Source organism: Quercus suber, unplaced genomic scaffold, assembly GCF_002906115.3.
Source record: "Quercus suber isolate HL8 unplaced genomic scaffold, Cork oak 2.0 scaffold_277, whole genome shotgun sequence".
In the NCBI taxonomy this organism is placed as follows: domain Eukaryota; kingdom Viridiplantae; phylum Streptophyta; class Magnoliopsida; order Fagales; family Fagaceae; genus Quercus; species Quercus suber.
Window position 1 is genome coordinate 369443 of NW_027069733.1, and position 12322 is coordinate 381764.

At 32.8% G+C, this 12322-nt stretch overlaps 1 protein-coding gene across 5 annotated transcripts; it reads right to left on the reverse strand.

The window, feature by feature from the left end:
* Positions 1-1143: 1143 nt before the first annotated feature.
* On the reverse strand, positions 1144-11982 carry LOC112010783 (probable caffeoyl-CoA O-methyltransferase At4g26220). Of its 5 annotated transcripts, none has more exons than XM_024043150.2 (7): positions 11814-11982; positions 10032-10368; positions 3540-3608; positions 3361-3440; positions 1989-2133; positions 1774-1905; positions 1144-1662 (listed from the first exon to the last, which is right to left on the reverse strand). In XM_024043150.2, the coding sequence occupies exons 3-7, from the start codon at positions 3606-3608 to the stop codon at positions 1372-1374; spliced, it is 717 nt and encodes a 238-aa protein (XP_023898918.1). In that variant the 5' UTR covers positions 10032-10368; positions 11814-11982; the 3' UTR covers positions 1144-1371. The 5 variants fall into 5 exon arrangements, with proteins under 5 accessions (XP_023898918.1, XP_065637819.1, XP_023898917.1 ...); XM_065781747.1 differs by lacking the exons at positions 10032-10368; positions 11814-11982 and adding exons at positions 5255-5576; positions 6810-7028; XM_024043149.2 differs by lacking the exon at positions 10032-10368.
* Between the last annotated feature and the right edge of the window lie 340 nt (positions 11983-12322).

The window sequence follows — 12322 nt, forward strand, 5'->3', positions numbered from 1 at the left end:
TGCAGCACGCAGTCAGTAGCAAAACCACCCCCCTAATTCCAAGTCTTGGCTACATCCTTGTCTCCACCACTCTGTGTCTTTGAAGACTTTAGGATGATAGAAATTATTTCGTTAATCAACATCCCAATGAGTAGTCTTTTTTTTTTTTTTTTTTGAGATTAATTTTACTTTGGGAAAATTACCTATTTGTTCCCATACCTTTTAAATGTGTTGATATTGTGTCAAAAAAATGATCCTTAAAGTGATAAATGAAAAATACTAATCTATTTCTCAAGAAAAAATAATAAAAAAACTGACTTGATTAACAGCCAAAATAAAATCTTAGTTTCATTTCATGTAAATTGCCACCTGGACTGCCATGTTACGATAGCCTAAATGAAATAAAAACTTGCTTAGTGAGTATGCTCACGTGCAAACACATGAGGTTTAATTTGGGATCAAAATCCCTCACAAAAGTAGTACAATGTTACTGGTGACTGGATTGCTTCACTTTCTTCAATTATGAAAGAAATTCATTTATTGTCATAACTTAATGACATATAATATATATATATATATATACACAATTGTGAGTGGTGGAGAAAAAGTACAATTAATGGTTCATCAATCATAGTCACATATCATCAAATATGAAAAGTTATGGCAAAGTGTGTGGTATAGAATAAATGCTTTTATATGAGTCTACCATTGAGACTATTTTATTGTATATCAATCATAGCTTGATACATTAGTTGAGTCATGAGTGTAAAATTTGGTGTATCCCTAGATTTATAGAAAAAATTTTAGTTTTTCATCATGTATATTTAGCACAAGGAATAGAAAACTGAAATGATAGATATTAAATTACTATTATGCCCTTATTGCAATTTGAAACAATAAGGTAATGAGGGTAATTTTTTAATTTCATTATTCATGGTCACTCCTCAAGTTGAAAGGAAACAAATTGGTGGGCGGGTGAAAAATCACCGATCACTATTTTCTTTCCAACCAAAAGATAGATAATATTAATTCCTCTCTCTCTCTCCCTCTCTCTCTCCCTCTCCAGATTGTAATTTTGTTTATTTTTTTCTTTTAATTTATTCTTTATCATTTGGGTGTAAAGTATATAGACTGTATGTTAAATTAACTAAAAAGGAAATTGGATTTGCAAAATTTTAATTATTTGGCCTTCGATTGAATAGAAGAATCAAAATTCATGCAAACTTAAAGGGACAAAAACAATAAAAAAATTGTCCTTCCTACAAAACCAGAGCACATTTTCCCTAAACATTCCTATGAAATAGTCTGGTCCTCAAGAAATTCATAACAAGCACTCGTGCTTGTAGGGATGAAAAGATTTATTAATAAGTTCAACTAGTTGTCTAGAAATACTTAGCAAATTCGCCTGCAGATCAGAACGCCATCACCCACTGAAGCATGAGATATTTCAACACGTGAGTCAGAAGAAATGGAGTTATTAAACTCAATGGTAGACTGTCTCCAAGCTCTTTTCTTTTCTGGAACATCCTCTTCAGGTAAAGCAACATATCCTCCCCACAGTGTGTTATCATAGATAACTATCCCTCCAACCTTAACCAATTTCATCATCCTCTCATGGTAATTCCAATAATTAACTTTGTCAGCATCAACAAAAGCAAAGTCAAAACTCCCTTCATTCTTTGGCTGCAATGTAACATATATAGAGTCAAACATTCCAATTCTTGAAAAGTGATCATGAAAACTATAACATTTTTCTGGTGAAACTTAAAAGGAGCAAGCACTACTAAAGCTTACATCTTGTAGCAGTTCATCAAGAACGGGTAAAGCTCGTGACTCGATAAAGTTAATTTTGTGCTCAACCCCCGCTTTTTGTATAATTGGCAATCCTATCTCATATTTTGTTCGATCAACATCTATGGCTGTAATCTGCAATTAGGCATTACAAGGCATAAGGATTTTGCCAAGACAATGTATTTAACATACATACTTATCATAAATTATTTGAATACCTTGCCATCATCAGGAATTGTAAGGGCCGTGAGGAGAAGAGAGTATCCTGTAAAAACCCCAATTTCAATGGTCTTCTTTGCATTCACCATCTTCAAGAACATGGCAATTAGCTGACCTGCATCTGGCGATGTGCCAAAGTATGCCCTGGAGAAGATATTTGTCACTCAACCTGTTAGAAGCAATCACATGAAACTATATCCCAGAGTTCCCACTATCTTTTTTTGGGTACAAATGGAAATTTTATAGATTAGCTACAAATTAGTCCAGTATAGAAAAGCTCAACTTTATCCAAAGTTAGCAAAGTAACCACCACTAGCCGTGGGGAATCAAAAATAGCAAAGTCCAGCACCCAAGAGTCCCCAATAATAAAGATATATTTATTGGTTCAAATAAAATAGTTTGGATTCTTATTAGTTAGATTTGTTTGAATTAGGATTAATTCTAATTGAAGTTAGTATTTATTTTTTATACAATTGAAATTTTGCCATGTATAAATTCATATGCTAACAAAAAATAAAGTATTACCATGATTTCCTAAGTGACAAATGGTCCGCTAGTCTAAATTAGAGATTTGGACTCCCTCAAAATAGTTCATTTATCAAATTTTGAGGTCTTGATTTCCTCAAAACAACATACTAACACTAGGTATTAGAGCCAAAGCTTTGAATATCATTCCGAATTTTTCATTCCGGTGGACAACTTGGTGCTCTCGGTTCATGCTTACTAGCGTCCTTGATGGGGTTGGGTGCACAACTATGGTTTATTCGGATCCCCTGCTCCCGTAAACCTAGGCCCAACGGATAGAGTGTTATTATGGTCACGCCTAAGTAGAAGACGCCAATTCAGGTCACTCCTCTCTACCCATTTTTCATTTATTTTTAAAAAATGATAAATATGTTATATTGATTTAAATAAATTAGCGTGGATTAGCATGAATCATGATTAGTTTACCGAGGGATTATAGGAAGTTAGTATTTATCTTTTATCCAAATGAAAGTATTTCTATAAATTTTGATGTTGATAATAAATGAATTATAGTCATGATTTTCTAAGTTACAAATTATTAATTAGTCTAACAAATTATTAATTAGTCTAACTTAGAGGTCTAGACTCCCAAAATAGTTAAGTATATCAAATTTGGAAGTTTTAATTCCCTTGGAGCAACCAAAAAAAAAAATTGTATCGAATGTGACATTGTTGGTACAAATGCAAGGAAAAGTTGAAAATGCTTTTAAACAATGGAGAATCTCTAAATGATTTTGATGTGAACCATGTGAAGACAAAAGAAAATTATGAGAGAGAGAATGAGAGAGAGAGAGAGAGAGGGCAATTTGGTGGTTTAGTGTAGTTTAAGATAGTAAGAACTATTACAATGGTTGGGTTGCAGTAGCTTTCCTCAGCTCCTTAAGAGGCTCTGGTTCTCGTGGGTACACACTAGTGGCCAATATGTACTGCCAGATTAATAAAAAATTAGATTGAACGTCATTGACTTAAAAAGAAACAAAACAGCTAAACTCAAGAAAAAATGTCAAGAAGATAATAGACAGTACCTCGTATAACTCCTCACTCTGCAAAATCAAAGGGTTTGGCAGATTTCCTTGCTTTTTTGTGTTCTCCATCTATATGCAAGTGCGCAAGAAATTATGACATTCCCCAAAGAAAAAATAGTTGCTAGCATAATAATTTTCCTCAATGGTATTTTCAATTTTTTATTTATTTTTTTGCTCAAACTTGTCTACTATAGTACTGCACATTCATTCTAAGAGAAGACACACACACATATGACAAATCATAGTCTCTCAATTAAGTATACTCGAAGGTATAGTTACCGTTCCAGCATAACAATCTCAATCACAAAATTTCTAAGAAAGGGAAAAACAACAAACACTCATGATAAGACAAAACGCGGTGTCAGAAAACAGAACATACATAAATAGAAAGAAAATAAAACATGTCATACACTTTAAGAAAGTGATCTGTCAGAGACTTCTGAATATCCATGCTTTAACACAGTAAAGAACTAACCAAACCAAAGCCCTGAACCTGAATCACTGATATTTTACTTACTCTGCTCTTAATTTCAACGACTTCCTTATGTTTCTTCAATATGGACTCGGTTCCACCATTGTTGTAACCTCTGTTTTAGTGCTAGACCACTTTGAGAAATAAAAGTAGTGTGAGAATGAGACCCGTGCTTTTCAGATTTCAAAGCTGCAACCTTTTGTTCGTTCCTTTCTTGTTTGTCCTTTCTCGTAAGCTATGGGCTCGTTTGATTTGACCATGACTCAGTTTTCATGACTCAAACTTAAACTCAAAATCCATAATTCATAACCTAAACCTCACTTTATATCAAAAACTCCAAAATTTTTCTTTCGTCACATAACTCACCTTTTGCCACCATAACTCATATTTCAAAAACTGAAAATATGAAAATTTTATTTTCAGTTTCTATCATCTACCATTCAAATTTTTGAGTTTTGAGTAATGAAAACATCGTCCAAAAACCAAGCCAAACAAGATTTTTTCAGTGAGACCCACGCATTTTGAAAACTCAATAATAAAAACTAATTGATATCACTCAAAATCATGGTGATCCAAATAAGCTCATGTTTCCTTGTGATATTTCCAAGCGATGTTTTCACTCGTACAAACTACAAAGAATCTTTTTCTTCTTTTCTTTTTCTACTTTGATCATTATGATTTGTCAAATCAAAACAGATTGAGATTTAAAGTTGGTATGGATGGTTAAGATTTAAAATTGCAAAAAGCATCTTTAAATCTCAACCATTCAATATTAAAAATGAGTAAAAGTAAAAATAAAAGTAAAAAAAGTACTAAAAATAAAGTTGTGAGAGGATTGGGTAAATTGCATGGTGATCCCAATCCAATCTCAACTATATATGTAGATAATTCGTGACCACCCAATTTGAAAGAGTTGCCCACTCAAGATATTTAGATCCCTAATTTTTACCACTAATGTCAATTTTATGATAATCACTAATCACAAAATGTAAATCCCAATTGTGTACAAGATTAGCCAATTGGCATTAGCATGCATGGATAAACATTAAATAAAGCAAAACCACGTAAAATCACAATAACCCACAAGACAACAAAGTGTTTACGAGGAGGAAAACTCAAGTATTAGGCGGAAAAATCTCTCTAAGGCATCACAGTATCAAATGATCCACTAAAAAAAATGGTTGTAGTACATCTTACATACGAAGTCCTCCAAGTAAAGAAGTAAAAAATATATATTCAATACCTCCAAGCTTTTGCTAACAACCAATTTCTCTAGTCCTCTAGTCATCAAATCTGCTATTGAACCTCCAATTGTAAACTCCAAGTCTCTTCGGCTGTTTTGTAGTGGCTCCAATGCATCCCAAGTGAATTGACACAAAAACTCAAAAGGTTGGTTTGTGAGATAGATTTGATCTCCTCTCAAGAATTTGGCTATGGTGAGAGCAAGAAGACTGAGAGATTGATTTGGGTTTTGCTCTAAAGTTATGGGTTCTCTCAAAAATTTTCAGATGGGGTAACAAATTTGTGGGAAATGGAGCTTATATAGGTGGGCAAAAAGGTTGTATCTGTAGACAAAAACGTAACTGAATTGTCTCAGGTTCAGTGAACAACGTCAATTTCAGCACATGATCTTTTCACCTCACCAACTTAATACAAATAAATTTGCACAAACAAATGGAAATTTAGACCAATAATATACAAATAAGTTTGACATGGAGTTAACCAACAATTATAGACCTTACACAATGGTGCTCATGAAAAGTCGTAAGTGCCACTAAAAAGCCATAGTAAGTTCTTGAAAAAGTCAACCGTTAATAATTAGTCTGAGTGCCACTTTAGTAAGTTCGTGAAAATGAAAATCGTTATAATTATATTACTAAAAATTTTGATATAACTATTTTTAATGAAGTATAATTATAATAGTATATTAGAGCATTCCGGTTATGCAAAAAATAGTTTTGTTTCACTAAAAACTCATTTTATCTATTTTACAACACACTATACATCTATTCTATATTTTAAAGTATTTCACATTAAAATAATATTACTTTAATGCTATAATGGGAGAGAGAAGAGAGAAAGTGAGACAAGAGAGGAGACTGAACATAAAAGAGGAATAAAAAGAAATTTACATGTTGTTACAATGCTTATGTATATTTGCTTAAGCACTATAGCCAGTTGTTAATGTATCATTTATTTTGGCCCAAAAATATTAAAAATTTAAATGAAACACATGGTGTAAAATTGAGAATCCAATTAAAATTTAATTAGATTTTTTTTGAACTTTACCTCTTAATATATATATATATATTTTTTTTTTTTTTACCATGTGAGCACATTACAAATTATAAAAGAAAATCTATCATGTATCCGATATATGTATTTATTCTCTCACGTGAAGATAGGTCTTACAAATATGGGGTCCACTCATATGTGAGAGCCTAGACATATGCAACCAATTAATGAAATACCATGTCCCAATTATGTATCCTTGAAAGTAAAAGCGATCGATTATAAAATAAAATAAGTAAAAGTTACCGTGCCTACCCATCAATCTCAATCACAAAATCCCCCAGAAAAAGAGAAACAGCATACCCAAACGACGAGACATTTTTAACTATACTGGCAATCCTAATATCAGATTATAAAGCTACAAGTGCAACAAAAACGTGGTGTCAAGAGACTTCTGAAAATTCATCCTTTCAACACATAGTGAAGAACTAACCAAACCAAAACGCCTTAAAATTTAGCCCCCCCAAAAAAAACAATACAAATAAAATGAAGAGAAGGAGGCATACCTTGTAACTTCTGGCTTGTGGAAAAGAAGAAGAAGAAGAAAATATTTGAAGCTTTGAATTGTTAAGAGTCTATTGTTTCAACAACTTCCTATTGTTTCTTCAATACAAACTCAGTTCCACCATGAAAGCTCTCTTATAGACTTTGTTTTAGACTTTTAGTCAAGGGTCTCTCGCAAGCTTTGGCAATTTTCAACTTTCAACTATAATAATGTTCCCTTGCATAAGGCTTCCTCAGTCCTTTCCTCTAGTTTTTTTTTAATTTTATTTTTTTATTTTGTATGTTTTCCATAAGAATATTTCCAAGCCAATGTTATCAAAAGCGTCGGTGACTAGTATTTTTTTTTTTCTGAAATGGTACGCATGGTACAGCTAGCTCACGTATGCTACTTTGACAAGAAACAAGTAAACAAGATTAATTCCCGAGGAAAACTATTTTTTTTGATCTTTTCGTTGGCTGCCAACCATTTTAATATGTCAAACTTCAAATAACGTAAGCAGATGGAATAACCAATCCATTCGGTGCTCAAGAATAAGTCGTAAGTACTAGTACCACTCAAAGGGTATAAAAGTTCCTCAAAAAGACAATTGTTGTTATTATTATTAATAATATATTATTGTTATTAAATTCTTGGACGGACAATTATTAAATTACATGAAAGATATATTAAGCTACAGTAGCACTAAACAGGCTTGCATTTCTGCAAATAAAGACAATAGTGAGTTTGACAGCATCTAATCCCTCAACATGATCCTGTCCATTGCTGAACTAAAAGTTTACGATAAACTTGAACCTGGTTATTTACGATAAATCTAATAACACAAAATTTTCATAACACTTTTTTATAATTTAATGTGATTGGTTTAATAAAAATGATGTTCATAATTGATCCGTGTAAAGATGATGTTTATCCAATCAAAGGACATCTCCAGTAGGGGTGACAAATAGACAGATTGGGTCATAAATAGGTTGGGTGTGTAATTACTCATTTATCCATTTATGACTCATTTATATACAAATTAATTACCTATTACCCACCAAACCCATTTAATTAGTAACCCATCCATTTTACCTAATTTGACCAAAATACTTTTAAAACTACTTGAATACCCTCTAACTTCAAAATACTCATAAATACTTAAAATGACCCAAATACCCTTACACTTCCAAAATTACCAATATACCATTAGACATCCAAAATTATCTTTAAAACCACTAAAATGACCAAAATATCCCCAAAACTTCTAAAATGATCAAAATACCCATGAAACCTCTAAAATGACCAAAATATCCTCAAAACCTCTCAAATGAGCAAAATACTTATGAAATCTCTAAAATGACCAAAATATCTCCAATATCTCTAAAATCACCAAATATGCTCAAAAACCACTAAAATGACCATAATATCCCCAAAATCTCTAAAATGAGCAAAATACACATGAAACCCCCTAAAATGACTAAAATACCTCCGATATCTCTAAAATCACCAAATATACTCAAAAACCACTAAAATGACCAAAATACCCCAAAATTTATAAAATCACCAAAATACCCCCAAAAACCTCTAAAATGACCAAAATATCCCCTAAATCTAAAAAATGACTGAAATACACCCTAAACCTAAAAATGATTTTTTTTTTTTTGCCAGTTAGCATCATTTTAACAACAATTTCGTTAGTTAGCATGTTTTTGAAACATTTTAGCAAACTAACATCTCAAGTTTTTTGAACTGAGTCTCACACACTCAATTTTCATGCTCTGGAAGGCTGACGTGGAAGTTTTTATACACCTAGGGCTTGAGTCTAACGCACTCGATTTAGTTTTACTGATCTAAGAAGCAAACAAGAAGAACAAAGCAAAAAGAAGGAGAAAGAAGGAAAAGAAGAAGAGACCCACCCCTTGAAGTCACTTGCAAAACCAAACCCGCCCATAGCAAAACCAAATCCACCCCTCTATTACCATCTCTACCTGCAAAACCAAACCCACCTACAAAAAAATCTTTCTTCCTTCTTCTCCATGTTTTCTTCTTCTCCGTGTTCTCTAAATCCAAATGTAAGGTTGAATTTAATTAACCATTGTATTGGCTTTATTCCATACCAAATTTGCTTGTAATTTAGCAATTAGTAACCCTGTATTTAGGTGGGAAACATGTAAGGGTAGTGAGTGAGAGAGTGTGAAGAAATGCTCAAGATTGTGCAAAATGCAGAGATTCATAGCTGGGATTTGCGGGTGACTTGCAACTAGCAAGCCACCAAATACAACACACGAGTGAAGCGTGCGAAAAGATGAATAGTCGCGCCAGCTGGAGCACTACAGGACAAAAAGTTCAGCCTGACCGTTCTATTATCTTGCGGCTTGAACTCACGACTCAGTCAAGTCGCAAGGCCAAGCCACCAGACCACCTTGTTTGGGAAAAACTGACTCTTCGCATTCCCTTCTCACCCAAGTATAAATACCCTTTAAACCCATGAAATGTAGAGAGCCTCCAGAGAGAATTTTGAGAGAGAAACCCTAGAGAAAAACAAGATTGATTCGTTCACAATCTTCACATAGAAACTCTTCAAATTCCTCTATCCTCTCCATTGTTACATCCTTGAGAGGTTCTTATCCAAATCCTTTTCTCACCATACCCATATCTGTGAGAAGGCTATTTGATGATTTAAGAAGCAGTTAAGAAGGAACCAATGGTTATTGGTTGATGCTATGGGTTATAGCGGAATCCGGTAAGCTAAAATAGACAAAGGTTATAGCAGAATCTGGTAAATATAAAAAATGAGTAAAAGTAAAAATAAAAGTAAAAAAAGTTGTGAGAGGATTGGATAAATTGCATGGTGATCCCAATCCAATCTCAACTACGTATGCAGATAATTTGTGACCACCCAATTTGAAAGAGTTGCCCACTCAAGATATTTAGATCCCTAATTTTTACCACTAATGTCAATTTTATGGTAATCACTAATAACAAAATGTAAATCCTAGTTGTGTACAAGATTAGCCAATTGGCATTAGCATGCATGGATAAACATTAAATAAAGCAAAACCACGTAAAATCACAATAACCCACAAGACAACAAAGTGTTTACGAGGAGGAAAACTCGAGTATTAGGCGGAAAAATCTCTCTGAGGCATCACAGTATCAAATGATCCACTAAAAAAAATGATTGTAGTACATCTTACATACGAAGTCCTCCAAGTAAAGAAGTAAAAAAATATATATTCAATACCTCCAAGCTTTTGCTAACAACCAATTTCTCTAGTCCTCTCTCCTCTAGTCATCAAATCTGCAATTGAACCTCCAATTGCAAACTCCAAGTCTCTTCGGCTGTTTTGTAGTGGCTCCAAATCGTCCCAAGTGAATTGACACAAAAACTCGAAAGGTTGGTTTGTATGATAGATTTGATCTCCTCTCAAGAATTTGGCAATGGTGAGAGCAAGAAGATAGAGAGATTGATTTGGGTTTTGCTCTAAAGTTATGGGTTCTCTCAAAAATTTTCAAATGAGACTTTAGGGTAACAAATTTGTGGGAAATAGAGCTTATATAGGCGGGCAAAAAGGTTGTATCTGTAGACAAAAACGGAACTGAATTGTCTCAGGTTCAGTGAAGTACATCAAATCACAACTTCAATTTCAGCACATGATCTTTTCACTTCACCAACTTAATACAAATAAATTTGCACAAACATATGGAAATTTAGACCAATAAGATACAAATAAGTTTGACATGGAATTAACCAACAATTATAGACCTTACACAATGTTGCTCATGATAAGTCGTAAGTGCCACTAAAAAGCCATAGTAAGTTCTTGAAAACAAACATCGTTATAATTATATTACTAGTAGACCCAAAATTTTTGATATAACTATTTTTAATGGAGTATAATTAAAATAGTATATTAGAGCATTCCGGTTATGCAAAAAATAGAAAAAATATACATTTTATTTCACTAAAAACTCATTTTATCTATTTTACAACACACTATACATCTATTCTATATTTTACAATATATCACATTGAAATAATCCTACTTTAATGCTATAATGGGAGAGAGAAGAGAGAAAGTAAGACAAGATAGGAGGCTGAACATAAAAGAGAAATAAAAAGAAATTTACATGTTGCTACAATGCTTATGTATATTCGCTTAAGCACTATAGCAAGTTGTAATTTTTTTTGCATTTTAGCCCAATGGATGGTGCCTTTTGTGCATTTTTGGTAAATACTGTTATATATTAAGCACTATATATAGCAAGTTCTTAATGTATCATTTATTTTAGCTCAAAAAATTTTAAAAGTTTAAACAAGACACATGGTGCAAAATTGAGAATCCAATCAAAATCTAATTGGATTTTCTTTGAATTTTACGTCTTAATATATATATATATATATATAGATTTTACCATGTGAGCATATTACAAATTATAGAAGAAAATTTATCATGAATCTGATACATATATTTATTTTCTCACGTGAATGTGGGTCTCACAAGAATGAAGTCCACTCATATGTGAGAGCCTAGAATGATAGATACATGCAACCGATAGATGTAATACCATGTCCAAATTATTAGTCTCCCAAGTATGTATCCTTGAAAGTAAAAGCTACTATTATAAAATAAAATAAAAAAGTAAAAGTTACCGTGCCTACACATCAATCTCAATCACAAAATCCCCAAGAAAAAGAGAAACAGCATAAAAAACTAAAAAGGTAAAAGTTACCGTGCCTACACATCAATCTCAATCACAAAATCCCCAAGAAAAAGAGAAACAGCATACAAAAACGACGAGACATTTTTAACTATACTGGCAATCCTAATATCAGATTATAAAGCTACAAGTGCAACAAAAACGTGGTGTCAAGAGACTTCTGAATATTCATCCTTTAACTCATAGTGAAGAACTAACCAAACCACAAAGCCCTTAAAATTTACCCTCCCCCCCCCCACCACCCCCAAAAAAAAAAAAAAAAAAAAAAAAACCATACAAATAAAATGAAGAGAAGGAGGCATACCTTGTAACTTCTGGCTTGGGGAAAAGAAGAAGAAGAAAATATTTGAAGCTTTGAATTGTTAAGAGTCTATTGTTTCAACAACTTCCTATTGTTTCTTCAATACAAACTCAGTTCCACCATGAAAGCTCTCTTATAGACTTTGTTTTAGACTTTTAGTCAAGGTTCTCTAGCAAGCTTTGGCAATTTTCAACTTTCAACCATAATAATGTTCCCTTGCATAAGGCTTCCTCAGTCCTTTCCTCTAGTTTTTATTTTTTTTTAATTTTTTTTTTATGCTTTCCATAAGAATATTTCCAAGCCAATATCATCAAAAGCGTCGGTGACTAGGAATTTTTTTTTTTGAAATGGTACTCATGGTAAAGCTAGCTCACGTATGCTACTTTGACAAGTAACAAGTAAACCAGATTAATTCCCAAGGAAAACTATTTTTTTGATCTTTTCGTTTGCTGCCAACCATTTTAATATGTCAAACTTCAAATAACGTAAGCAGGAGGAACAACCAATCCATT